Source organism: Conger conger, chromosome 8, assembly GCF_963514075.1.
Source record: "Conger conger chromosome 8, fConCon1.1, whole genome shotgun sequence".
In the NCBI taxonomy this organism is placed as follows: domain Eukaryota; kingdom Metazoa; phylum Chordata; class Actinopteri; order Anguilliformes; family Congridae; genus Conger; species Conger conger.
Window position 1 is genome coordinate 50,116,081 of NC_083767.1, and position 27,372 is coordinate 50,143,452.

Sequence of the window (27,372 nt, forward strand, 5' to 3'; positions counted from 1 at the left end):
TAGACTGCATTGCGAAAGCGCTGTTCGGACATTGAAGAAAACACTACAGCAAGCACGTACAGTTGGATTTAGGGTGTGGAGCATCTTCAGGGAAGGCATGCATGAGGAGAAATATGGGTCCCAATTCTGCAGCCTTCACGGTAAGAAGTTAAATGCAAAGCTCTTTGCGATTCAGCAGCACAGAAAGAGGCTGAAATTATTTATGTTTCCTTCTCCTGAAAACTGATTTCAATAGCAGTATACATTTTCCAGGGATGTTACCTGTGCTGGGTTTCCCCAAGGTATTCATAGGGGGGAATTCAGGAGTGACTCGACAAAGTAGTCTGAGAAAAATCAATAAAACCACAGACTAAAACCTCCATGCAGAGATTCAAATAGGGATTCAGACTCAAATAGGTCAAACGAACAATACAAATCTCAGAAGTTTATTTTTTAATGTCTTTAATGTTGTTAATTCCCTTCTGAATCCGCCTTGGAAGAAATTACTGTCAAATCGACCATCGAGTGAAGAGAACAATTTTCTGAATTTTTGAGCGTCATTTTCTCCAACCTCCTGATGCAGTACAACTACGCTGACAACGTCTGGACATCGAACGCAACTTCAAACATCTATGTGAAGCTAGCGACAATAAGGCACAATTTTATTTATTAATTTCCTAAATAAATGCCAGTCACTGTTGTCCTGTTTAAGAGATTATAATTCTTAGGAAAGCAGATACGTGACCTTACATTTATATAATTTATCAAGTTTGCGCAATTGTTGCCTCTTGTTAAAGGATTTAATACTGCAGCCACTGAAAACTTGTGAATACCTGGCCACGTTATGCCGCCGCTACTTACCGTCTAGGGAACTTCCTCCTCTAACTATTCTCCTGGGCGAACCCTGAATGTAGTTCATATTTCCCTCTTTGACTATTCAAAACCAGCAGCCCATTACCCATGTGCATCTACGAAAAGCAAAAATAGAAACTATGCTGTAATTTTGTGGGTTGGGTCGACTGCACTAAATCCCTTTCCAAGATCAGAACGTCTATCACCAACATTGAAAAGGACGGTAAAACTAATTTCATGAGAAAACAATAAAAGCAGTCTAAAAGCATGCCTCTTTACAAGAGTGTAGCTTCAAGCATCAGCTGTAGCCATTAGCAAATCCCAGCTCATTTACCATTTCATAAATTAATTAGGCATTTGCGCATCTATGCCTTAAAGCAAAAGCTACACACAATTGGACATTTTGTGTCAATCATGTTTGGATAATGTAGCCATTGTTAAAATCTTAATGACCGAGTAAAAGCGACACATTAGTGTTACGGGCATATTAGGACAGCTACGATATTGACAAAAAAGCATACTTTAATCCTATGAATATTATATAAAATATGACGTCCACTAGCACAATGTATAGATGCATATTCTACACAAATCTTCTAGAAAATCGCAAAACCTCAACATTTGTATGTATTAATACTCAATGAAATCTATTTTGTATAGAAGGTGCTCTTTTGTGTTCTGTTGGTCACGACCGACAGTATGTGCATACAAAGCAGTACTTATGTCAACTACATGTGGCCACCTAATCATCCCTTAAAAGTCACTATACCCGTCCTACATCTTCACTGCAAAAGATAATTAGATTCTCAGTTGACGTGGCTGGTTAAGTAAAAGGGAAATGCTCGAAATCGCACCTTCACATCCTTGGAATCTTGCGAATCACACCGAAGTTTTTGAAGGCAAGTAGCAGAGGCCCTTAACTTGCTACTATTAATGCTAATACTGAAGGTTGCTGGTTATTAGCAAGATAGTTAGCTGGCTTACCAACTTGTCCCCACCGGATATAATATCAATAATCACAAATAACACTTTAGGAATTGTCGTCCTGACTACCATAACTTTAGACTGTTTTTTTTAAATGCTTACACTGAGAAACATGGAGAGGTAACTTAACGTTATGGCAAATAGAACAACATTCAATATTACCAGCTGTCTGAGCATAGCCTAGCTAGCTAACGTAGCAGTTTGCTGCTATTAGCTAACCCTTGTTCGCTAGTTAGTAAACTTAATGTTAAATTAACCAAAAGTGCTGGAGTCCAATCTATCACCGTTACCAGTAGACTGCCAGACATAACTAATACTAGCATAGATCTTACGTTTTATACCACCCTTACCAGTAGCTATGCAAGTTCTTATGTGGACTTCTGTTCAGTTCAAATGCAAATACATTTAAATTGATTCCCTGTCTAGTGTTAACGTTATATAACGTTAACCAGGAAAGATACCAGGAACCGTGGGCTGGCTGATATAATGCGCTAATTAGCAGATAGGAGGATACGTGCACCAAAAAGACTCGAACATGCTAACGTTGGCTAGCGACCAAGTAAATTATTACTAGCGCGTATCTTAGTTAGTACAAAATAGTACGCTACAGACACTTATTATTCTCAGAAAACTATTTTACCAGGTATAGGTCTGGCCAGGTCACTAATTACACTCCACAATACAGTTAGCTAGCAACTTTCTCAAATTTAGCTAGATATCTAGTTGCACATAATCTCGTTAGCTCTCCGTTGCAAGCCATTTATTGGCTAAATCAGGTTCAATCGGATATAACGTAATTTAGCGCGTGCGAATTGTTCTGATTGACATTTCTACGAAAGCTGAACAATAGTTTTCTAGAAGAATTCTAACCAGCCAAGGCCATAACCTATTTCAATTCGTTGCAACAACGCATACACTGTAACTGTAACTAGCCTATAGTCAAGCGGTTTAGCGAGGTAGCTAGCATACTTGATGTTGCAAATTAGGCAGCTTTCTAGTCAAATGAGTAACAGAACCTTCTCAGAATTAAAGTTAAACGACACATTTATTTCAGATATGTGGTTTTAATAGTTTATCCTTCGTTCATTTAGCAAACCACATGGGAAAACCGCTTAGAGACAACTACATGTAGCTAGGCTACTTGCTTACCTGATGCTGTAGTAACTCATGTTTATCAGTGGTTGCTATGGATCCCCCAGCTGATGGCCTCCTTGTGTCGGGATGTCGGCGATTCTATTTTACTCCAAGGGAAAAAGGCTCTACTGCCCTGCTAATCACACGAGGTTGTAACGGGCTTTGTGATTGGGTGTCCGGTTTTGCAATGTGGTTGTGATTGGTCATGACATAGGTATGACATATATTGGAGGCAAAAGCAACGCATGTACGTTGTATAGATAGACTGAAAAAATGTATGTCACTGCATGGCGGTAGTTAAACAGACTTAGATTTAATTATTTTTTCTCGACATAATCTAAGTGTGCAAAACAATAGTGAAATTGCATTAGCAATAAAACATACGTAACAAATGACGAATAGATAAACCACAGTAATGTAAAACAAAGTACATGTAATTCTTATGAGTAATTTCTTAAAACATTTAATCAGTCTCAAAAAAGCTTTCAGACCCCGTGCATGTACTGAAAAAGAATACATACACAGCATTTGCCTTTATTGGCAATTCCAACGTCATTCTTCAGTTTAACTTTCCTATTAGTTAAAACAGTTAGACATAGCGGATTCTACTTAAATATAATACGTACGTTTTGCGTGCATCTGCGCCCTCTAGTGCTCTTAAGGAGGATAACATTGTTTCAGAAATAAGGGGAGAATTAAGCTATTTCAAACCATAGACGTAGAATCACCCTAAACCATAAACGTTCGTGAATATAGCGAGCCAGCGATGATTTGACTTATCGTTATACGAAAAAAAATGCTGCGATGACTTGGCAACTGGCAACCGCATTTGACAGACGCTAGTATATGCCTGGTTAGTTTTATTACTATCAAGTTTTATATAGGGTTATGTAGATAACCGTGGTGTTGCCACTACTACATCGATGAAGTCACTTTTATTATTATTATTTTATTTATGGCAGTTGGCATGCACATTTATTTGTGCGTTTACTCAAAAGTGTGGACTGGGAATCTATAATATCATTAATGTAAAAACTCAAATTCTATCACGCCTGTTGGTTTTAAATATTCATCGAACAGAACAGAAATTTCCATCCATCCATCCATTATCTGAACCCGCTTATCCTGAACAGGGTCGCAGGGGGGCTGGAGCCTATCCCAGCATACATTGGGCGAAAGGCAGGAATACACCCTGGACGGGTCGCCAGTCCATCACAGGGCACACACACCATTCACTCACACACTCATACACTCATACCTACGGGCAATTTAGACTCTCCAATCAGCCTAACATGCATGTCTTTGGACTGTGGGAGGAAACCGGAGTACCCGGAGGAAACCCACGCAGACACGGGGAGAACATGCAAACTCCACACAGAGAGGCCCCGGCCGACGGGGATTCGAACCCAGGACCTCCTTGCTGTGAGGCGGCAGTGCTACCCACTGCACCATCCGTGCCGCCAGAACAGAAATTTAATACATTAATTTATTTTACGTAGTTTTAAATTCTATTAGCTTACATAGATTATTGTTTCTTTGTGATGTGTGAGCGGTCTGTGGAGTGTACAACCTACAGAACTGTATACGAACTGTTTTGTGGTACAGCCCTTCGTTTCGGATCGAGACAACTTCCATTTGCCGGTGCCGTGGATGGCAAAAAGAAAGTCTGTGAACAAAGGTGCTTGTGATATGACATCTTATTACCATTTGGAAAATAAGAAACAAAATCACTAATTACATATGCAGTGATACGATTATGGAAAAAAAACGTGGGATATGGATAGCAATGGTAATTCATAGAATAGATCAATAATGTAATCAGCATGATACACTCCGGTACAGTAGGTGGCGATATGCACTATACATAGATTTAATCCCCGCCATTAAACCAAAGAAGAATATGGTGATTGCGGCTGCTTACAGCGGAGCGCGCTAAAATTCAAATCACCATAAAATCAGAAGAACACAGGCAGTCGATATTTTTTTCCTCGATGTTGGAACTGATAGTTAAGACGCCCTGTAAAGAAGAAAGGAATTAACGATTAAAAGGCTATATTCTTAAAATGAAGGTTTGATGCTTTATTAAAGTATTCTTTGTTGTGTTGCAAGCTAGCTAGCATTACATTGCAACCGTGCACAGCCTGAGTCATGTATTTAGATACAATGTGCTAGGTACAGTGACAATGTTTCAAGTTATTTAGCTTGCTAAATACGGTCAAGTTATTAATTCATGCGATCTAACTAGCATAACAAGACAGTACTACAGCTAGTACCATACCTAGACTGAAGTAGCTATTAAATTATAGAAGCATGCTAAAAGCAGACCACGCGATACTTACGGAGAGATAGGCCGCTCACATCGCTAGAAGCTAATTTATCTTACCTAACACGTTAATCTAACGTTACAAAAGTGTCTTAGCTAGCCATCACCAATTAAAATCAGTTTAACGGCGTTCCATTCTAGAAGACGATATGTAGATGTCTACGTCACATCAACGGCTTATACTGTATTTTAAAAGTCGAGTTTAAACTATTCCGGATAATAGACTTGCTAGTTAACTAACTAAATAACGATATCGTACAGCTGCGGTAACTTTATTTCCGTTTATTCATATGTATCGTGATTCATACTCGATAAATTACAAGAAGACGTAATTTATCGAGTTGTTGTTTTGTGCCAAGGGTAGAGACTGCATTATTTTATTATTGCACTCATCGATTTACACTTTTGAGATTTGCTTGCTGTCATCACATCAAGACAGGTGGAGTTAAGTCAAAGGTTAACAGTTAACTAATGATCATGTTTATAATCAGATACCGGTATTTGCACGTTCTTGGCGAATGCTTTTAGTTAACTGAAATTCACATGCACTTGTGAGAACTTGAATCAGCTGTTGAAGGGGAGGAGAGGTGCCTTTAACCCTATGTTCAATGTTTTATGTGCCCGTGTTTTAGCCAACAGAGAAGGCCAGTGACTGACTTCTGAGCAGGATGAAGGAGAGCCCCAGAAGGCCCTTAATCCTTAAGAGGAGGAAGCTCCCGTTTCCACAAACTGACCCAGAGGTCCCCCATGATGAGCCAGATGGACGACAAAAGAAAGAAACCACTGAACCTTCAACCACTCAGTGCTTCCCTAAAAATATCCGCATCATTGACCACCCAACATTACCTGATACACAAGTTGTGGTTATACCCAAGACAGCGGACCTCCAGAGTGTCCTTGGCGCTCTGACTGCGAAAGGAAAGGAATGTGGCCCTCAGGGACCCAATAAGTTCATCTTGCTGAGTGGTGGAAGTGGAAGTTTGGAGGATTGGCCAGAGAATATCTGCATGCCCACCCTAGGTGATGGGGATAGTTCAATTGGAAACCCTGTTGCTCTCAACACAGAGCCAGGTGGAGGAATTCCTATAAGAGATGGAACAGAATGCCTTGTGGATATCAAGCCTCCAATCTCAGTGAAACCTTGTGAGTCTTTTTATTTTTTTTCTGGATATTTCCCTCTTGAAAAAGAAAAAGGTCACTTTACATGTTTATTGAGAAACTGAAACAATTAAAAATATATATATATATGGAACTTCGGTTTAGCTGTGCATCACCCAGATAGCTAAGGAACATAATTCGGTTTCTGATTTATCAGTGAACAAGGAGCTTGACTGCTGCCCGTTGGATGACAGTCTGACCAACATCCAGTGGCTGGGGGGCATGAGCACAGATGGACTAGCACCTAACCCTAGGAAGAAGGATCCCAACAAGGAGAATCGGGTGCCCCGCCCACAGCTTCTCCAGGTCAGCACACTGATTGATTCTCATAAGCGGCTCATAACATTATTAACAAGACATGTTCCAAATAAGCAGGTGTGCCTTGACAGACCACACCTTGTTCTACTGTTGAGGCGGGAACATTCAGTACTGATTTCTCAGGAAGGTATTCCACATTTGCAGCGTTTTATGATTATTCTCACATTCTTGTTATTCTCTGGTGAATCTTGGTAAATGTGGCCTGTTCTGCTTAGTTTTTTTAGGAAAGCTCCTTACCTTGTCTAATGGTAAATGTATCTGTTCAATATATCAGCTGTGGGAAATGGCAGAATCATAAGGTTATCTGTGCCAGCCACGAGTAGTAAGTACAAATGCAGTAATGTCAGGTCTTGAACGACAGCAGGTCTGAATTGATTGGATATATACTTATTTTCTAAAGCTCTTCATTCAGCTTTATATGTATTTTTTGCATATTAAATAGAAATGACTTTGAACTCCTTTTGATTTAGACACCCAGAGGCTCTGATGAGGGAATGTGTGGCACTAAGGATCCCCAGTCAGAGAGACCCCCTTACTCTTACATGGCTATGATCCAATTTGCCATCAATAGCAAGAAGAGCAGGAGGATGACCCTGAAGGAAATCTATAACTGGATTGAGGACCATTTCACCTACTTCAGAAATGTGGCCAAGCCAGGCTGGAAGGTAAACATATCCAGCTTAGACCAGATAAAACAGACTATAATGGCAAGTAGCAGACCTACAGTAACTACCTTGCCAAGACAGCAGGTTAGTGAACTGTTTTCTGAGGAAATCATTGTGCCCATAAGAATTTGTTCCTATTTTTACGGTACCTTTAGAATTCCATCCGCCACAACCTCTCCCTGCATGATATGTTCATCCGAGAGACCTCTCAGGATGGCAAAATTTCCTACTGGACCATTCGTCCTGAAGCCAACCGCTGCCTGACACTAGATCAGGTCTACAAGGTGGGTGCTCCAACTGTAATCCAATGATAATGTGACTTTGTCTGTCAAGCTGCCTGATTTGTTCACTGTGAGCTTCTCATGAAGACTATGTTCACCAAACAATTATTTTAGGCTCCTATGACATTATCGAAAATAGTACAAATCAATCAATGCAATTTTTCTTCATAATTATAACAGAATGTTAGTCTTCTTCTAGAAAAGGATCTTTCTTCTGACTTTGCACCTATTTTTTTTTTCACCTCCTTCATTAGCCTGTGATAGACCTGACTGCCTCCACTTCCCCACAGACTGTGCAGGTCTGTGAGCAACAAGTAAGACTGCTCTTCACCATCTGTCACAGCACAGCCAGGGGGCAGCTCCTGCATTTAACCTGACATCTGTATCTGCTGTTAAATTATCTTTGAATGTTTCAGGAAGAAAGGAGAGGTGCAGACAGAGCAGTAGAAAGCAGTTTCATTGCCACCATATTGTTCAGTAACTTCCCCCCTCCATGCAAGTATGGGTCAGGTTATCCAGTTATTTGAGGCTTCAGGAACAGAGGAACCGTTTCACTTCCAGGTCCCAATTAATGTACATGAGTAATGACATAATTATTCTCCCCACAGCCTCTGAAGCGTGTCATTCCAGAAGTCAGGAAGGCAATTATTCCAAACACCACCGGTGAGTTACAGGAGGGGAGATGGGTGTTTGGGGGGGGGGGGGGGGGGCTGTATATTTTAGTCTTTTCCCATTACACTGCGTTTTATTTAGCAGACGCTTTTATCCAAAGTGATATACAAAACAGTGCATATCAAGGTCATAAAACAACCAAACAGGCCAGATAAGGTACAATTCATGTAGGATTGGTTTGTAAGGCCATGAACATATGTCCAGTACACAAGGTAGATGGGCCAAGTCTGTAACTACCATACCAAGACAACTACAACTAGAGGAACTACAGTACTGAGTACAATATAAATTCAAAAGTCCTAGATTAAGGTATAAAATACAAGCGGGTAAAGATAGACAAGTGAAAAATAAGGTGCAATAGGTTATGGGACTCCTGCAAAGGAGTTAAGGTACAGCATGAAGAGCACACCACAGGTGTTCAATTTATTATTTATTACCACAGGTGTTTATTGGTTGCCCTGACCCAATTTTTCTCCATGCCAATTTCAGAGAGAAAGATGAAACCTCTCTTACCACGCACCGACTCCTACCTGGTCCCCATCCAGCTTCCCCTTGCCCCCTCTCTCTTCCTGTCCTCTGCACAGCTTCCCCTGGCTGCACCAAAGCAGAAATGTAGCTCTACAACTGCTGGTGTCCAGGGAGGGGGTAAGAGGGTTCGAATAGCACCTAAGGTAAAGACTGGCCTGTACTTTTACCCACTCGTGCCAGAGCTTTTTTTGTGTGCATGTTCATTTGGATTTAGCATTTTTCTAATTCTTGTCACTCATATAAGCATACATATGTCCCTGCATATACTGTGTGCTGGGCAGGTCCTACAGCGTGCCCCGCTGCACAATGCAGCGAAGGATGAGCCGTTGGACGCCGCGCTGTCCGATGAGGTTGGGCCAGCACACAGCAGGAAGGAGGCCAGTGGCTCCCGTCGAAAGCAGCGTCTGGCCCCGCCCTCCAGCGAGGAGCCTGTGCTGCTCTTCCCCGACAGCACCCTGCTGGACTCAGGCCTTGCCTCCGACCTCTCCACCTTCCAGGACACGCAGGACGCCGACGATGAACCCAAGCTGGAGTCCGATAGCCCGTGCAGAGGGTACGCCTTTAAGACGCCCATCAAAAGCAGCCGCCCTGCCTCCTCCACCCCTAGCAAGCCCCCCGCCACGCTACCCGAGCCATGGAGGCTGACGCCCCTGGGGAAAGAGGCTCACGTGCTGGACTTCAGCCCCATTCGCACGCCCCGCAACACCACCCTCACCCCTCAGCGACACAACCACACCCCCTTCAGCTTCAGCAGTACACCGTTTAAAGATGTGCCTCTCTTCAGCTCCCCCCGTGAGCTCCTGACATCCGCTCCCTCCTCCCCTGCTGCCCGGTCCTGCTCCCGTGAGCTGCAGGTAGGGGGCGCTGCCTTGGCCAACCGGTCACTCACAGAAGGCCTTATCTTGGACACCATGAATGACAGCTTGAGCAAGATCTTGGTGGACATCAGTTTCTCAGGCCTAGATGACGAGGATCTGGGCATGGCTAACATCAGCTGGTCTCAGCTCATACCTGAACTAAAGTGAGGCATCACCTACTTTCAGCTGTCATTGAGACTCCTTTTTATTCTTTCTTTTCAATACCAAGCTGCTCAGATGTCTTCTAAATATATTATATATATATATGTATTACATGTGCCATTTGTCATTTTTATGTACTTTCTCTAATCTTTCCACTGGATTGCCTGGATGGTCTTGTGTCACTAATTTGTCACTGACTACTTATCTGTCCATGTCTTCATTTCAGTATAGACTAATTAGCAGCCTTCTACTCCATTCTTGAAGGGACATGAGCAAGCATTTGCAAGTCTGTCTCTTTGTGATTGATGAATGTACATAGCATCTGTCCAGTTTAAATTTGCACATTGTGTATGTTTGTATTAGCCTATCTGTTTGAAATGAAAAGAGATGCAACAATTTTGTCTGATCTTCTAGCGAGACACTATTTTACAATATTTAAGGATGCTTATGTTGTAAATGGCAGATCTGCCATTTCTAATAAGTATTTGGAGCAGTTGAATTTTGCGTAATATATATAAAATATGTAATACCAGGAAATAAGGGAAACAAATGTAAGATTTTGAACATGGTTATATTTGAAGCTTTGAAGAAATATAATTGATAAAATACTTGCACATACTTCTTTCTAAATGATAAGAAGCTTAGTTAATCAGTGATATTCCATCAAAGCTACTGCAAATAATTTTGATTTTGAAAGTGCAAAACCAACCCTGCCCTTCTTTCAGCTCTTTCATTCTTCCCTTTGGGTTTTGCATTTTAACCCATAAATTGACTGTTAAACTGTTAAATGTTTTACATTTCAAACTACATCTTGTGGATGCTGATTTCCTAACAACAGTTTTCAGAGTTTAAGATGAACTTTTATTGTGACATGTATATAATCATAGTATACAATGTGGTTCGCCGTTGCATGTACCACAGGTTTCGACGTGTAAAAGACCCCAAAAACCTGCAAGCACTGTGACCGGTTGCACTCCCCATCATTGTACCATCTTCATCTACCGTACAAGCACTTGTGTTTTGTGTGTATATGTGCTGTAATTCAGTAAATCCTGTTCATATCTTTGATGTCAATGGGTTTTTTTAATGAAAATAGAGATTTACATTGTGTTTACAAAATGGAAATCTACACTGGGATTCAGTGCTCCTTGTCCCACACAGGATGACAACACGAAATGTGGGATCCAGATCTCGAGCCATTGTGGGTGGACTGGGCTGGGAGGGGATTTTCAGTACGTTTTGACCTCCTGTTGGGCCACCTCCATCAGGATCTGGAGCTGCCTGCTACAGAAGTCTGCAACAAACAAACTACTATCACCTACACACAATAGTCATCTATGTCACTCCTCTTGCAGTTGTAGCTCCGTGATGAACATTGTTTTGTGAAAAGTAATTGTGCTTGTAAAGTATAAGAAATCAGGAACATGTATCATGAAGCAGGATTGGCAAGTTACTAAGTGCATTGAGTAAAACTGGTCGGTCTAGGTTTTACTTATCCTGTCAGCAATACTGTTTTATGATATACAGTGCATCCGGAAAGTATTCACAGCGCTTCACTTTTCCCACATTTTGTTATGTTACAGCCTTATTCCAAAATGGAATAAATTCTTTTTTTTCCTCAGAATTCTACACACAACACCCCATAATGACAACATGAAAGAAGTTTTTTAGAAAGTTTTGCAAATTTATAAAAAATAAAAAATTAAGAAATCACATGTACATAAGTATTCACAGCCTTTGCTCAATACTTTGTTGATGCACCTTTGGCAGCAATTACAGCCTCAAGTCTTTTTGAATATGATGCCACAAGCTTGGCACACCTATCTTTGGGCAGTTTCGCCCATTCCTCTTTGCAGGACCTCTCAAGCTCCATCAGGTTGGATGGGGAGTGTCGGTGCACAGCCATTTTCAGATCTCTCCAGAGATGTTCAATCGGATTCAAGTCTGGGCTCTGGCTGGGCCACTCAAGGACATTCACAGAGTTGTCCTGAAGCCACTCCTTTGATATCTCGGCTGTGTGCTTAGGGTCGTTGTCCTGCTGAAAGATGAACCGTCGCCCCAGTCTGAGGTCAAGAGCGCTCTGGAGCAGGTTTTCATCCAGAATGTCTCTGTACATTGCTGCATTCATCTTTCCCTCAATCCTGACTAGTCTCCCAGTTCCTGCCGCTGAAAAACATCCCCACAGCATGATGCTGCCACCACCATGCTTCACAGTACGGATGGTATTGGCCAGGTGATGAGCGTTGCCTGGTTTCCTCCAAACATGACGCCTGGCATTCACGCCAAAGAGTTCAATCTTTGTCTCATCAGACCAGAGAATTTTGTTTCTCATGGTCTGAGAGTCCTTCAGGTGCCTTTTGGCAAACTCCAGGCAGGCTGCCATGTGCCTTTTACTAAGGAGTGGCTTCCGTCTGGCCACTCTACCATACAGGCCTGATTGGTGGATTGCTGCAGAGATGGTTGTCCTTCTGGAAGGTTCTCCTCTCTCCACAGAGGAACGCTGGAGCTCTGACAGAGTGACCATCGGGTTCTTGGTCACCTCCCTGACTAAGGCCCTTCTCCCCCGATTGCTCAGTTTAGACGGGCGGCCAGCTCTAGGAAGAGTCCTGGTGGTTCCGAACTTCTTCCATTTACGGATGATGGAGGCCACTGTGCTCATTGGGACCTTCAAAGCAGCAGAAATCTTTCTGTACCCTTTCCCAGATTTGTGCCTCGTGACAATCCTGTCTCGGAGGTCTACAGACAATTACTTTGACAGTGCTCAGCCATGCACTGTCAACTGTGGGACCTTATATAGACAGGTGTGTACCTTTCCCAATCATGTCCAATCAACTGAATTTACCACAGGAGGACTCCAATTAAGCTGTAGAAACATCTCAAGGTTGATCAGTGGAAACAGGATGCACCTGAGCTCAATTTTGAACTTCATGGCAAAGGCTGTGAATACTTATGTACATGTGATTTCTTAGTTTTTTATTTTTAATAAATTTGCAAAAATTTCAAAAAAACTTCTTTCATGTTGTCAATATGGGGTGTTGTGTGTAGAATTTTGAGGAAAAAAATGAATTTATTCCATTTTGGAATAAGGCTGTAACATAACAAAATGTGGGAAAAGTGAAGCGCTGTGAATACTTTACTTTCTGGATGCACTGTAGGCCTCGGTTCTAGCATGCCAAGTGAAAAATGATTGCAATTTAGCTGTGCCTGTTTTTATTGTTTTAAACATAGCATTTCCTTTCTGATGTGTATAAGTAATTGCGAATGAACAACCACATGCTTTTGTCATGTGGAATAAATCATTGTGAACTGAACTAACTAGACTGGATTCTACAAGGCTTTATGAATCTCGAGCATTGTGCGTGTCCTGGTCTCTTACTGAAAGCGGTCATCCAGCGGGAGGGCAGGCATGGACGATGCACAGTCAGGTAGTACACAGGCAGTCCGGTCAAGGTGATGATACAGCTGCCCCCTGTATTCCAGGGATCCGAGTACAAGGACAGTCCCACGATGAAGAAGCACACCACTGTGAAGGAAACCGCAATGGCCAGAGGCACCTGCCACCACCAGGGGGCAACAAAACAGGATAAACAGTCACAGCAGATGACAGTTCGCAATTCAATTTCAATGCGAACCTCCATGTTAACACGTTTCAGGATTTCCACACTGGCTAAATCAGTTGGATTTCCAGATATTGTCTCAGGCAAATTAATTACTAATATGTATCTTTCAGGTGATAATCCACCTGTTCTTTCCATAAATAAAATCGCTGTACAGCTGTTTGCCCAAAACAATATTGCTGATTTTGCTAACGGTTTAAGTTTGAGAAAAGAAGATATTGCAGTGACCTTGAAGGGTCTTGGGTGCTGTGGGAAGCGGTAACGATGGATAAGCATCCCCAGGGTTGCCATGCCAATGAAGAGCCAGCGGGAGAAGGAGGCAAAGTGGACCAACTGGAAGAGCTCTCCTCTGGATACCATCAGCACTACCAGTGGGTACTGAAGTGTCAGGAACAGGAAGGCAGAGCATGGAGTCTATCACAATGACCTGAGCAAACACCAGCACACAGGAAGCACACAAAGCACACAATCCAGAACACAACAAAAGGCTGCTGTAAGAAAGTTTGCAATGGGTGAGGGAGTGGTGTCTGGCAGTACTGTACCAGCAGCAGCACAGCAGGCACCGGTGTGTGTCTGCGGACATGGATCATGGAGAACAGAGCTGGCCAATGTCCCTCCCTGGCCCCCACAAACAGCATCCTGAAGCATGGAGATAGGATCATCGTTAATGTACGTACTGTATACAACCATGTGTGAGATGTCAGTGTGGCCTGCAGTTTGAAAAGTTAAGCGTTACCTTGGTGCCACAAAAAAACCCCCGTTCAGAGCCCCCAGACAGGAAATAGCCACCAATACTGGAATCACAGTGGCGATGCCTGGCAAAGCACGATCTGCAAACGTCTGGAACAGAATAAGAATGTCTGGGTCCCACTGCCTCATTAAGACACCGTTTTAAATGTAATCTGCCTTTCTCCTGTCTACAGGGAGAGCCAAAAAAGCCATTGAAAGGAGGCTGGCGGAGTACTGACCACAGCTACAGCGTCTGATGCCAGCAATTCCTCTGCCGATATCACCGTGTAGTATGCCACATTGACCATAACATAGCACACGGTCACTGTTGCCATGGATAAGATGATTGACAGTGGGATATTTCTAAATGGTGAAGAAAAGAAAGGGAAATCAGAGTAGTTGATTTTTCACAATTACACCATTTTCAAATATGTGTGGAAATCCAAAGATCTGAAGAGAATGAATGATGCATGCAAAATAAACCTCAGTATTTTATATTGTGAGTTCCTGTACCTGTTAGGATTGATGACCTCTTCTGTAACAAAATTCAAATAAAACCTGAGGAGGAGGGGGAAAGGTTATGCTTAAAACACTTATTGTATTCATCAAAAATTCATCAAAACACTCATTGTAGTCATCAAAATTCACCATCCAGCATAGGCATAGAGGCCAATGTAGAAGGCCAGTGGCAGCTTGTTCAGGGTCAAGGATCCAGAATCAAATGCATTGTGGAAGTTCTCCGTTTTCCCTGGAATTACGCAAGGAGAGAGGGTGTTGTTCCACACGATAGACCCAACGAGATAATCACAATTAATTATTATTGACATCATGCAGTACTGCAACAATAATTTGATACCCTAACAAAACAATGACAGTACTGAATATTTTCATCAAGACCTACAGTATAATGAAAGTCATGCTGTAGATATCCTACAGAATCCTGGCTAAACCCAAAGACATGGAAGTCCTAAGAATCCCCCCCATACCTCTAGCAAGTGTCCAGATGCCTGGGACCATGATAAGGAGCAGGGCAAATATCTTGATGAAAGTGAGGGTGATCTGGGTCCTGGAGGCTAAACTCACACTCCAGCAGTTTACTGCCACTACAAATGCTGAGGAGGGAGCAGGAGAGAAACCAAGAGAGCAGGGAGGAGTGAGAAAAAAGAGAGAGGCAGCCAGTGGAGGAGAAAGACATGAAGTGAGAGAGAAGAAAGAAAATACAGTAGGAAAAAAAAAAAGTGAAAAGAAAAGAGGGGGGTTTAGAGGCACATATGAGAATTCAAACTGAATATCTTTTTTTGCCTCACAGTTATGATGGTGACGATATGACCAATTATCATCCAGAGCACTTCACAGCAAGCAATGACACACAAACAAAGGCAAGCACACACATATACAGTACGTGTTAGGGTTAGATATAATCTTTTAAGTACACTGTGTTAATGTAACTATCTAAAATCTATCATTCATATTGTGCTGCAGCACCCATAGTTATTATTTGGTAAAACAGAACTGATGTGCGTAGTTCGGAAGAACTTCCTGAGCTCTGAGCTGTGACTCACACAATCCAAGAATGGCAATGAGTTTGACCAGGACCGGAGGTGCTGGGCAGGGAGTAAAGAAGGCTTCTGCCACGTATTGGCCAAACGCCAGGCAGACCACAGAGGACACAGCCGGCCTGAAGCACACAGGACAGTCACACACTGACAGTCATTCAAAACGACATCATGCCCCACAGATGGAACACAATAAGGACACATCAAATCCATGCTGCAGACGGCACAGGTCTCCTCTTGCTCATGCTAAATCACAAATCAAGAACTTGCACACACCAGCATGGGCTTGCACACAATACCACATGCACACAAGCAGAAGGCTGAACAGGTTACAGTTGCGGCAGACCTGACAAGAACGAACTCTGCCCAGAGTCGAAGGAAGGCTGGCAGGGGCCCCAGAGTCTCCAGAAGGTAGGTGTAGTGGCCTCCAGACTTTTTAAAAGTGGTGCCTAGCTCTGCATAACACAAAGCCCCTGAGTATAGACAGGAGGGGGCACAGAGCTTTCAGTTGTGAAAAAATACAGTGCAAATGTACAGTATCTGAAAGTTAGTATACACCTGTCTTGGGTCCCCTTTCCCTTTCTAGTTAATGCAATAAAGCAAGGGCAATGAGTGCTTTGAAAATGCAGAAAAATCAATCAATCAATCAGACTATATTTACAGAGATTTAATACACATTTGCAACACAATAAATCAATAAAACCATTATAGATATTAGCATTGTTCTCTACACCACTTTATTTCATTCAGACCAAAAGATCTCTCCGTATTGAATAACATTGTTTTTGTCATCCAGGCTTCCAGTTCTTACCTACTGAAAGGGACTGGGCTTTGAGATGCAAGACTGAGCACTGAATGAGGGTAAACGAAGCAGCCAAACTTACCCAAGGTGGAAAGGACACCACACAGAACCCAGACCACCAGAGACAGCCCAACACTGCCGCTGTTCATCAGCACACCCTTGGGTGCGATGAATATGCCACTGCCCACCACCGTGCCGATGATGAAGGAGACGGCTGCCAGCAGGTTGATGGTCCTCCGCAGGTACACTGCTTTACCCCCCGCCTTGGCCTCAGTCCCTGTTTCAGAGGCTTCCCCCGCTGGGCACCCCGTGTCTGAGCACTGCATTACTCTGCAGCAGACAGATACAGCTGCACCTCGTTCTGCACACACACCTACGCATACATATACTGCAAGATTGTATGAGTATAACTAAGATCCAGTCAGAACTAGTATTATACTTGTTTGCATATTTCCATAGGTTTATTTCTCAGCAGATCCTATGGATTTGATGGGACCTGTTTCAATTGCGAAAACATTTGCAGGTATTTTGTCCATGTTATACTCCTGTATTAGTTACCAACATGCATAACATTGCACAACAGAGCAAAACTTGCATTGAGGCAATGTAAGGGTAATTTTCTGACAATGTGTGTTAACATAAAGACAATCACATGATTACGAAATGTTAAAAAGGGCATTTTTCCCTAACAGGCATACAGACACCCACACCAGCAAATGACGGTGCTGTGTTAGCAAACACATGCACACTGGCAAATTTGAGTTCTTGAGTTAACAAGCGCAATCATCTATGATTTTCAAATTACAGTCCAAAAAAATAGCTACCAGATTAGGAAGTACATATTCAAAATCTGTATCATTCGCACCAATAATTTAAAAGCAAGTGACAACTACATCCATTCTCACTTACTGTTTCAGCTAGGGTCAGGTAGGGTAGACAGAGTGTAGTCACACAGCAGTTGGATAGCCGAATAAGGCTCCAATGGTGGAACTGCTTACAGGATTGCCCTCTCCCCTCAAAACAACACCCCTCCCCCCCCATGCAAAACTGAACAGTAACCATGGAAACTCACAGTCCACCATGGAGAAAAACAAAGCCAGCAGTCTTTCTGAGCTCAGTGAACATCACTAATTAAAGCAGATAAAGGGAACAAATCGTGTGTGTGTGTCCATGTGCATGTTGTTGAAGTTTGATCAAAATGCCCTTATTGAAAATCAGGAATGATGAAGTTTGATTTAAATACTTTCAGAATCATGTGCAAAAATACCCTTTCCTAAATGTTACTATATATCTCTATACTATATTTCAAATGCTGTTTAGTACTACAATGATAAGCCATACTGTTCGAAGAATTATTATTAATTATGTTAAAATGGATGTCAGTCATCTTGAGCAATTAGAACTGTGTGTCTGTTAAAACACATTGAGCTACAAAGTAGTCTGTTTAATGAAAGTGCAGAGAACACTTAATCAGGTGTTTACAAACCATGGCATTGGATGCGGCCTGTGTTTGACTCTGTGATGCAACCCAAGAGATGTGGGTCTTTGCAAAGAGATGTTTTGAGTTAGTGATCACCAGCTCAATTTGCCTGCATCATTATATAGGCGAAAGGTTAAGACAGCTCAGCTTTCATAGAGTGACAGAAAATATTAAGGCGGGTTAAGAGAGACAATGTGATGATTTATGACAAATGATTGGTTAGCTATAATGTATAAAGACCAGGATACTTCCTACTGTTACTTTGGAATTCTCTGATCTCTGGAAGTTCTCTGGAGCGCACAGACTCCCCAGATTAATCTGTTTTATTTTTAACTAAAGATTTATAATGAGCAACTACTGAGTCTGAATATTTTTTCAACATCATTGCTGCCAAAACAACTTCACCTACGTAAAAGGGACGAGGTGGAAAAGAGACAAAAAATATTTCCTCAACAATGTGCATATACACGGCTTGAAACTGGGATCTCACACAGGGCAGAGGCCCACTCCTGAACAGCTGCAAACAGACAAGAATCTGAGTCTGCACTGGACAACAACAGATACAAAAAAACAACCAGCAAGAGAAAAACAGATTCCAGAAAATTTACTTTGAGTACATCTCAGTCTTCTTCTCCATGACAACAAACAGCATTAAACAAATGTATTAAGGAAATAACTGAAGATTTTTTTTTTTTTTTTTTTTTTAAGTTCAAATCTCCACCATACTGTACTATGAACACAACAACAAGGACAATAGACACATGTATGTGAGGAATAACTGAGTTACCTTATGCAATCAGTGACTTGTATGAAGCAATGAGAACACATTGCAGCCCAAGGAAAAACACTTGAAACACATGAAAACTCTGTTGCAGCTTTAGCAGTTCCTGAAGCCTCGCTCCCTTCATAGGTATGTATGAGGTCATCTTACAGAAGGACCAGGAAGCCGTACACAGAGACATGATAAATCCAGGTCCTTTGTCACTCCCCTTCTCCGTGTGCTCTATCCCTGCCTGGCTGGCTGACTCATCCGATATCTGCAGGTTCTTGCCCTCTTCGTCTCTCTCCTGTGAGATTCTGGAAAAGCAGGGAATACTCACACTGCCACTGTGACACAGGAATAAGGGTAGGGCTGAGCTTTGTTACAGTTTTTCTGACACACTGAACAACCCCCATGTCGACTTTATCAAAATTTCTCCACAACAGGGACAAAATCTGGCAAAATGAAGCAGACCAAAACAAATTGTCAACTGGCTGATCCAAGCACTTCAAAAATGTAATTTCTGTATACAAGTAATTAAACATTTAGAAGACTGTCAATGTAACATATAACCTTCAGTCTTAAAAACTAATGAAGCCAAATTAAGATTTCTTAAATGTAGTTTTGGTTGAATGAACTGTGCCACCATAAGGCTGATACACTTAGTTTAAGCTCAGATGCAGCATTTCACTGTGGTTCATGTACAACAAATTCTAATCCCGAAAAAGAAATACTCACAAAAGCAACTTCTTCCTTTTCTCCATTATACACTGAGTGCAAAGTCTTCAGGGTGGATCCTCCTGGGAAAGGTCCAAAGGAGACCACATGAGACCATGCAGATGTTCAGCAGACTGGGCAAAATGACTGTGGCACAGCAAAACAAAATGGTCCTGTTCCTCCAAAACAGCCCCTTCCCAACAATTACAACCTCCAGGGAGAGCAGTAATGAGCTAGTACTTACTGGAGGAGGATTCTTCTTGCTGGATGCTGGATGTTAGCACCTCGAGGTTTCCTCCGTTTTTCCTACAAGATGATGCAAAATTTAAAAAACAGATCACACCAGAGTGAAGTAAACCAATCTTTTAAAACCAAACTTACTGTGATGGCGTTGTTCTCATCCCTCAGATCTTGTGAAGACTTTGACTCGGCAATGTTTTCTTCTGCAAAAAGAACACAACAGGACTATCTCCTGAATCGAAAAGAGCACTGAATAAAAACAGTACCTATTTGACCAAATCCAGGAAATTAACACTGCACTAGTGGAGACACCTCCAGAGAGGTGAGGCCAAAGGCGACTCACCTGCAGTCCTCCTTTCGCTTTGCTGGGTGTTGGAGGGGGCCAGGGGCAGGGGCGTCACCAAGAAGACTGGCCGCTGCTTATCACACTACAAAAAGATGACGTACATTTCCAGTGCCGTGAGCTGATAGACAACAAAGACACGTTCAGTCCGGCTGCCATTCAATGCTCCTGGATCCTTACCGTGAGCGTGTCACCATCCTTCTGGCCTTGCTGGGACACTGCCTGAGTAATGTGCTCTGCACCTAAGAGAACACAACTCTGGGTGAGTGAGCAGGCGGGTCCCATCAACACAGCAGGTAAACTGGACACAGGTTGCTGTGGACCCAACTTCCGGACTTACGTGGAGGTACCGTGTCTCGGTGCTGCATGCTCGAGAAGAACTTGACTTCGGGGATCATAAGACCACTGCTCCTAATGAGGTCCTCACGCAGCTGTGAAGCACAACACATCGCACTGCGTAAGAGCATGAGGTCCTCATAAATGTGTGATTGATTGGTATGAGGTCCTCATGAATGTGTGATTGATAGGCATGAGGTCCTCATAAATCTGTGATTGATTGGTATGAGGTCCTCATAAATCTATGATTGATAGGTATGAGGTCCTCATAAATCTGTGATTGATTGATATGCGGCCCTCAAAAATCTGTGATTGATAGGTAGGAGGTCCTCACATAGTTGCTAAAAATAGGGGATACTATGCAATAGTACCTGAAAAATAACAATGTCTACATTTTCTAATGCAAAAATACTGACCATGTCAATGTCAAGCATGGCTGGCAACTCAGGCGAATTAACGCCGAGGTATGGGAGGGTTTCAGCTGGGGTGATGGCATCTTAACATGCACTAGTCGACGGAGTGCCCCCAAGTCCACCTAATAAGTGACACATGAAGTGTATTCCTCCATCTCACTCTATCTGAGTGAGGCTGACGTGATTAGGAGTGTGAGAGGAAGGGGAGGCTTATAGCATATGGTTCAGGGTCTACAGTCCACAGTCTTCCAAACGGATTTCGGAGGGCGCGACAATAAAAATATGACTGGTCATTCTAAACTGGGGAGAAAGTTTTTAAAAAATAAAAAGGAAGCATGAATGCTTCAGATTCCCCTGCCACACAATCTCTGAAGCAGAAAATGGATGCCAGTGTGAGGTCAAAGCATGCTTCATAGACACAGCAGGGACGTTGTCCACAAAATGAAAGCACAGCCACTTTCCATTTAGGTCATTAGCCCATTGTAGGACTGTACATCAGCCGTCCGGCACCTTGTTAAAATTCTTTCAACTGGCAGCCTTCAGTTTCAGCCTCAAAGAGTTGGTTTTGTTTAAAGCAATAAACTGGTGAGAACTTCGGTGACAGTATCTAAATGCATGGCAGAAAACCCCAGACTCACTGTGCACGGTGACCAAAAGGTTGTCGCATGCAAGAGAAGGAATGCCTAAACGAATTAATTCATTCAATATTATTCTCCTCTCATTAATATCTAATATGAAGCACTGTTTTGTGATTTACATTGGAATTACTCAAGAATGTAATTGGGGAAAGTGTTTGCAAACCTATAGAAATATCTGTTTGAAACTGAAAGGTTGCTACAAAAGAATTCTACCCCAAAGGATTTGTACTGGTTTTGTAAAGACATGAAGTATTACATTTAAATATCAGACAGATTGTGTGCATAGAGCCACTCTCCTATTTTACTCAGTCTTAGAGTATATTCTGTTATTGCTACTACTGTTTTCATTGATGTCTTCCACTTTTCTGTTAAACTTGTCTCTTCTGTTTTCAGGGAAATTTATTCAGCCTGATCCCCTCCCTCCCTTTTTGGCTCTAGTTTTCCCGTTTTGCTTTGTTTTACTTTCCCTTGTGTCTCCTGCTGTCTTAAACACACCACGAAATTTTTAGGGTAACTGCATACTGAGCGGACACACAGTGCAAGGCATGGCAGGGCTAAAGAAGAGAGGCTGCACTGACAGGCAGCTCCTGGGTGGTGCTGCTGAAATCCGGACGGGGCTCCTTGCGGTACAGCATGTAGAAGGGGCTGTGTCCAGTACTGGGGTGCTGCCTGAGGCGCAGGGCGAACACGCTGGCAGGAAGCTGCACATCCCAGCGCTCTTGGTGGTCCCTGACCAGCTCTGACACCATTCTGCAGGGTGACACATTGAACAAGAAATCAACAAGCTGACAGCAGGCGACAGAACAACATCAGCAAAAGGGTTCACGTTTTCATATTTCAGTGCATTCGTTTGCAGATGAGCTCAGATGAGCACATAACAATGGTACAGGCATATTGCAGGTTCCCAAACAACCAGAAGTCATGGGGCGACATGGCTCAGGCAGTAAGAGTAGTCGGAGGGTTGCCGGTTCGATCCCCCGCCTGGGCTGTGTCGAAGTGTCCCTGAGCAAGACACCTAACCCCTAAATGCTCCTGATGAGCAGGTCGGTGCCTTGCATGGCAGCTAATCGCCGTTGGTGTGTGAGTGTGTATATGAATGGGTGAATGAGAAGCATCAATTGTACAGCACTTTGGATAAAGGCGCTATATAAATGCCAAATTTACCACTGCAGAGTGATTTAGCGGAGGGGAAACCCTGTCAACTGAAAGCTTCAATTTCCATTTCAATAACAATTACAATAACAAGTAATTCTAACCTTTCACAGGTGACCTTATGGTCAATGGCACATTACGTCTTCCATGTTCTTCAATTTGCACATTTCCTTTATATATTCTCATGGACACATTCTACACACGGGAATTGTACAACAGTAGTAATACTAAAAGTCTGTGACTCAGCTTCTGAATGTCAAAGTAGTTGCATGTGGTATGACTGTGGGAACTGACCTGTCTACAAAGCACTGAGAGACAGTGTCCCGCGTGCTGGCTTCAGGGTGAAAGGTCATTAGAGAGACATCCTTCTCCCCCAATAACATACCCAGCTCCGTATTCACCTGTAAAACAAAGTTCAGCACTGCTTCAATATGCATTGTGCACAGCAGCAATAAGACAGCCTACAACAAACAACATGCCAACTTGTAAGGGCCAGCTAAAAAATAAGAAAGTTGGGACAGCTACAGGTCAAACATGAACATCATACAAACAGATATTTTGGGGAACTCTGCCCTTTCCATATATGTAATTAAATCTTTGAACAACTAACTGACCAACACTGACCTGGTCAGACAGTCTCTTCACTCAAGACACAAACCAGGTCAAACATATACGCAACTGCACTGACCCAACACCAGACCAAATTTTGAAGAATGTTTGTTCAGCTGAAAGGTGGTGAAATAGGGTTATTCAAACTTCAAACAAGGAATCTCAGAGCTGCAAAAACAAGCCATTCCAATGAGGCTTTTAAAGGGAAACAGATACACAAATATCACCAGCTGGCCTGTCATTGGTGTCTTGTAGATAGAGCAGAGCTCTTCTGACAATGGACAATGGCCCTGTGCCATCAAACACATTCATTGCGCCATCGTTCTCACTATATAAACAATATAAAATGCAAAAAACAATCATTGGAATGTTTGATTTTGGTTTGTGTGATGTTAGATCAAGCAAAATGTACAGCATTTCATTTATAATTTTTTTTATTTGGCACACACTTATCCCAACAGACATGAAAAGGTCTTTGTGAAAGTAGAGTGGATGCTTAACCTGGGCCACAGGATAGAAAGCACCACAACAGTGAGATAGCTTCAGAATAAAAGCTATAAATATACCACTGAAGCTGCAGAAAAAGGGCTTGCAATGATCATAAAAGAAAGCTATGACATACTGTATTAACAAGGGTAAAAACCATAAATAAGAACTAACTGCCATCAACCAACAATTCTTTACCTCTTGGATAAATGCCTTGTCCATCTGCGACAGGATTCGTAGAGGCCACCCAAACTGATAGGTGAGGTTTCGGATATTCAGTGCCACCTCCCCGGCAGACTCTGATTTCATGGGGTAGGCCTCCACCCATTTGGAGTAATAGTCCATCAAAGTCAGTATGAACCTGTGTCCATTCTGGGTCTCGGGCAGAGGCCCTTTCAGATCCACCCCCAGCCATTCCCACTTCTCATTCACCTGAGCACATGAAAAACAGACCAATCACCTGTGAGAATCCCACAATTGCAGCAGTCATTCCCCACCCATTCACCCTGTCTGGTCTGGTCAAACTGGGAACACTGGACAATAAAATGAAGTGCATCAGAGTGCTTGTGTGGCCAAATACTCAAATGACATGCCTGGCCATAAAGGATGACATCAAGGGAAAACAAATCATTCAACTGCTGATGAATAAAACATTTTCCCCTCATCTGTCCGTTCAACTACAGTCTGCAGAAGAGAATTTTACAATATATCCATTGATTTATGTAGAGCAGTGGTTACTCTGTGTATGCTGATTTTCATTCCAAACACAACTGCAATCCCAGAATTCTAACAAGTTGTAAATTTTCATAACCTATGCCACATTGACTGCCTTGAAAAGACATGTATCTAAGCAAAGGGGAGAAGGTAACAATGAAGCCTGTACCTTGATGGTGTGCTTGTAGCGTTTTTTCCTTTTGGTCTGAAATTTCTCTCGGTTCACCTGTAGGTACAAATTACAGTTACAGTACATGTAGCCCTTAAACCAAATCACTGTCACTAGAGTTAATAATGAGTTAATACACTGTCACAGAGGACAATCGCAGAAAGACATTCAACAGTACTGCATACTTAGTCATTGAGGAAATTATGAAAGATTGACAGAAAGTCACTGTAACATGTCATCTTACTTTTTCCCAAGCTCCTTTGGTCCACTGAATGCTCTATCCAAACAAAATAGAGTTACACATCACCATTCCCACCAGCTTCCAATGAAAACTGCAATTGTTTATTGGATGGATGGATCACAGCTGTGAAACTGTGTGTGCATGTGCTGAACAGAATCTCAGAAGTTTCTGCACTGCCAACAGTCAAGAAGATACAAGCCTCCAAAACCTAAAGGCAGCATTATTGCTGAGGCCTGCATACGACAGCCGTATGTTTTCTATGAAACTGGGAATAGACTATGATTTTCTCTCTAGAATGCTGAGAAATATTGATGAAATACTGATGGGTGTTTAAACTGGATAAATTAATTGAATACGTAAAATAGTCAGCATGATACCAACTGCTCTCTACACTGAGTGCGCATGCACATACTGAAGATGCCATTTACAGACGGTACCTCTGGCAGACAGTACTGTTCATGAAAGCTGGTGGGATGTAGTTTCTCTTTATCCTCATCAGCAGGGGTGCCCGACACTTCATGGGTTGATGACACAATATTTCTTGTGCGAGAGAGAGAGAGGGATAAACAATAAAAGGGGGATAATCTACATTTATCAACATACTTTGCAAATACAATCTAAATTAAGGCTGCCTGTCTTTTCGTTTAAAAAAAAAAAGTAAATTTAGTAAGCCAGCCCCCCTTCATCCAATAAAGCAACAAATTTTCAACCAGAAATCTCACCACGTTGTCTTGAGATCCCCCCATAGTATTGAAGGTAAAACCACTGGCTCATAAATCTGTGCAGCATGCCACCATCTATGATGTACTCATCTTACCATGTGAACACACAACATTATAAATACTATTGTGCATGACAATGAATGTGTACTGCAGCAAAAATAAAGCTGATATCACTATTTTGTTCTAAATTGACGGACTAAAACTTTTCAATACTGAAAGAAAATTAATGGTTTCATAATTTCATTGGAATAGCCCAATATAACACTGGATTAATCAATTTAACAGAAGCTAAGTTTCACAAAGCTACACAAGATCACTGAAAACCTGAGCTGTCTGCATAATGACTACTGGCTGTGACCCTGGGCTGACAATAACGTGCTATTCTGAACAATTTAGTGACAACGTGAACACACAAATTCATTATTTCAATATTGATTCAAAGAAACTATATCTAAGTGTAAGCTGTATACTCTAGAAATAAAAATTGTGTTATGTGTTAAATATGTACCTGGATAAAGTTTGGACTTCCATGAGCGACCGCTTCACATACTCCTCACACAGAGAGGGGAAAGATGCATACACAGGCCTGTCTTTCCCTAAACTGGCAGCCAGGAATCCGGTTCGATAAGAACCCAATGTGGCTACTGCGGGTTCAGACAAGGAAGCGTCTTTCCTTGGATGAGCTCTATAAGAGTCAGACCATAAAACAAACACTGTAAACACTATGGACAGAATGACTTTAAGAAATGCACCCATGGTAAACTTAAAACAACAACAACTCTAAGTAATAACTTGATCTATCTTTGTTTTACTTGTGCTGGAGGAGCACATACACTTGCTAATACTTGGAAGGGCAGTTCCAGTGGTTCCACTCCTATCATGGAAAATGGGGGTTTGAGATGCACATGCAAGTACTACAGGTTAACATGAACGTACTCTTGGCTCCGTTTATATCTCCTCATCGACGCCATTGACTTTTCCTTTTCCTCCGTTGTGGTGTGTGCGAACCAAGATGGTACATAATCTGGTGACAAAGGGTCGTCGCTTCGTCTGCCTAAAATAACAAGAAAATGCTCAAACGAATACAAGCCTTAGTAACGAACCCAAAAGATGGAACGTGCATATCCGGGACGTATCCCTTGCAACGTCATATGTATCAATGGCACTTAATCATACGACAAAATATGAATGTTACCAATAGGAATCTCCATATTAACGGCATATTAACGTTAGGATGTAACGTTACACCTTAGGCACACTGGCATTTTGTCAAATTGCAAATAATCTGAGGGCCGTGTGAATCAGTAACATCAAACTAGCAAGTAAAAGGAATCAGACTAGGACCATTTAACTGAAACTAGAAGGTAAAGTAGGCTGTCATTTGCTGTAATAACCTGTAATAAAGTGCATACTGCACAATTTGCTGTGAGAAGCTGGTGTCCATCCCTCGCGTTTCACAGCAGAGATCCACCGTTTTCTTCTTACGGGATCACGCGGAAAAGTGTAAAATTTCACATACGATCCGCGTTTCGCCTTCTGATAACAACCTACTGCTGCACACATTGTCGGCATATTTTTTGTTTTACAAGTAAATAATCACTAACTATTGTTTGTAAGATCACACTCTAAACCATAGATATATGCTCTCAACAACAGGAGCAACTGCTGCTCAAAAGTATTCATGCCATGGAGATATTATGCACTTATCCTGTTTGGCGCTCGCTAATGACGAACA

General features: G+C 42.2%; 4 protein-coding genes across 12 annotated transcripts in view; 1 reads left to right on the plus strand and 3 right to left on the minus strand.

Annotated features, from left to right (window-relative positions):
* tulp3 (TUB like protein 3) overlaps positions 1-3,043 on the minus strand; it is a 34,515-nt gene extending 31,472 nt beyond the window's left edge. The window contains exon 1 of one of the 4 annotated variants that reach the window (XM_061252714.1): positions 2,965-3,043. In XM_061252714.1, coding sequence (XP_061108698.1) covers positions 2,965-2,984 — 20 coding nt within the window. In that variant the 5' untranslated portion in view covers positions 2,985-3,043. Of the gene's footprint in view, positions 1-1,685; positions 1,831-2,165; positions 2,279-2,455; positions 2,520-2,964 lie in introns of those variants that run through there. The other 3 variants (XM_061252719.1, XM_061252717.1, XM_061252720.1) reach the window with 3 other exon arrangements.
* LOC133135590 (forkhead box protein M1-like) lies at positions 1-10,981 on the plus strand. Of its 3 annotated transcripts, none has more exons than XM_061252709.1 (9): positions 1-140; positions 5,905-6,415; positions 6,588-6,736; positions 7,219-7,413; positions 7,569-7,697; positions 7,949-8,008; positions 8,303-8,357; positions 8,856-9,037; positions 9,176-10,981. In XM_061252709.1, exons 2-9 carry the CDS (start codon positions 5,941-5,943, stop codon positions 9,917-9,919), a joined length of 1,989 nt encoding a protein of 662 aa, XP_061108693.1. In that variant the 5' UTR covers positions 1-140; positions 5,905-5,940; the 3' UTR covers positions 9,920-10,981. The 3 variants fall into 3 exon arrangements, with proteins under 3 accessions (XP_061108693.1, XP_061108692.1, XP_061108694.1); XM_061252708.1 differs by lacking the exon at positions 1-140 and adding an exon at positions 4,857-5,018; XM_061252710.1 differs by lacking the exons at positions 1-140; positions 7,949-8,008 and adding an exon at positions 4,857-5,018.
* On the minus strand, positions 10,977-19,012 carry si:ch73-352p4.8 (cystine/glutamate transporter). 2 transcript variants are annotated; one of them, XM_061252724.1, is made up of 13 exons: positions 18,885-19,012; positions 16,700-16,947; positions 16,162-16,288; positions 15,822-15,937; positions 15,246-15,371; positions 14,908-15,007; positions 14,773-14,817; positions 14,499-14,622; positions 14,267-14,370; positions 14,073-14,169; positions 13,759-13,908; positions 13,290-13,467; positions 10,977-11,207 (listed from the first exon to the last, which is right to left on the minus strand). In XM_061252724.1, exons 1-13 carry the CDS (start codon positions 18,923-18,925, stop codon positions 11,143-11,145), a joined length of 1,521 nt encoding a protein of 506 aa, XP_061108708.1. In that variant the 5' UTR covers positions 18,926-19,012; the 3' UTR covers positions 10,977-11,142. The 2 variants fall into 2 exon arrangements, with proteins under 2 accessions (XP_061108708.1, XP_061108709.1); XM_061252725.1 differs by lacking the exon at positions 18,885-19,012 and adding an exon at positions 17,527-17,628.
* On the minus strand, positions 18,687-27,372 carry LOC133135593 (uncharacterized). 3 transcript variants are annotated; one of them, XM_061252723.1, is made up of 16 exons: positions 27,050-27,372; positions 26,574-26,691; positions 26,146-26,322; positions 25,353-25,455; positions 24,919-24,951; positions 24,675-24,731; positions 23,990-24,223; positions 22,991-23,097; positions 22,123-22,294; positions 20,498-20,588; positions 20,338-20,399; positions 20,158-20,242; positions 19,956-20,017; positions 19,819-19,880; positions 19,596-19,657; positions 18,687-19,174 (listed from the first exon to the last, which is right to left on the minus strand). In XM_061252723.1, the coding sequence occupies exons 1-15, from the start codon at positions 27,207-27,209 to the stop codon at positions 19,621-19,623; spliced, it is 1,560 nt and encodes a 519-aa protein (XP_061108707.1). In that variant the 5' UTR covers positions 27,210-27,372; the 3' UTR covers positions 18,687-19,174; positions 19,596-19,620. The 3 variants fall into 3 exon arrangements, with proteins under 3 accessions (XP_061108707.1, XP_061108706.1, XP_061108705.1); XM_061252722.1 differs by having other exon boundaries at positions 18,687-19,204; positions 27,032-27,372; XM_061252721.1 differs by having other exon boundaries at positions 27,032-27,371.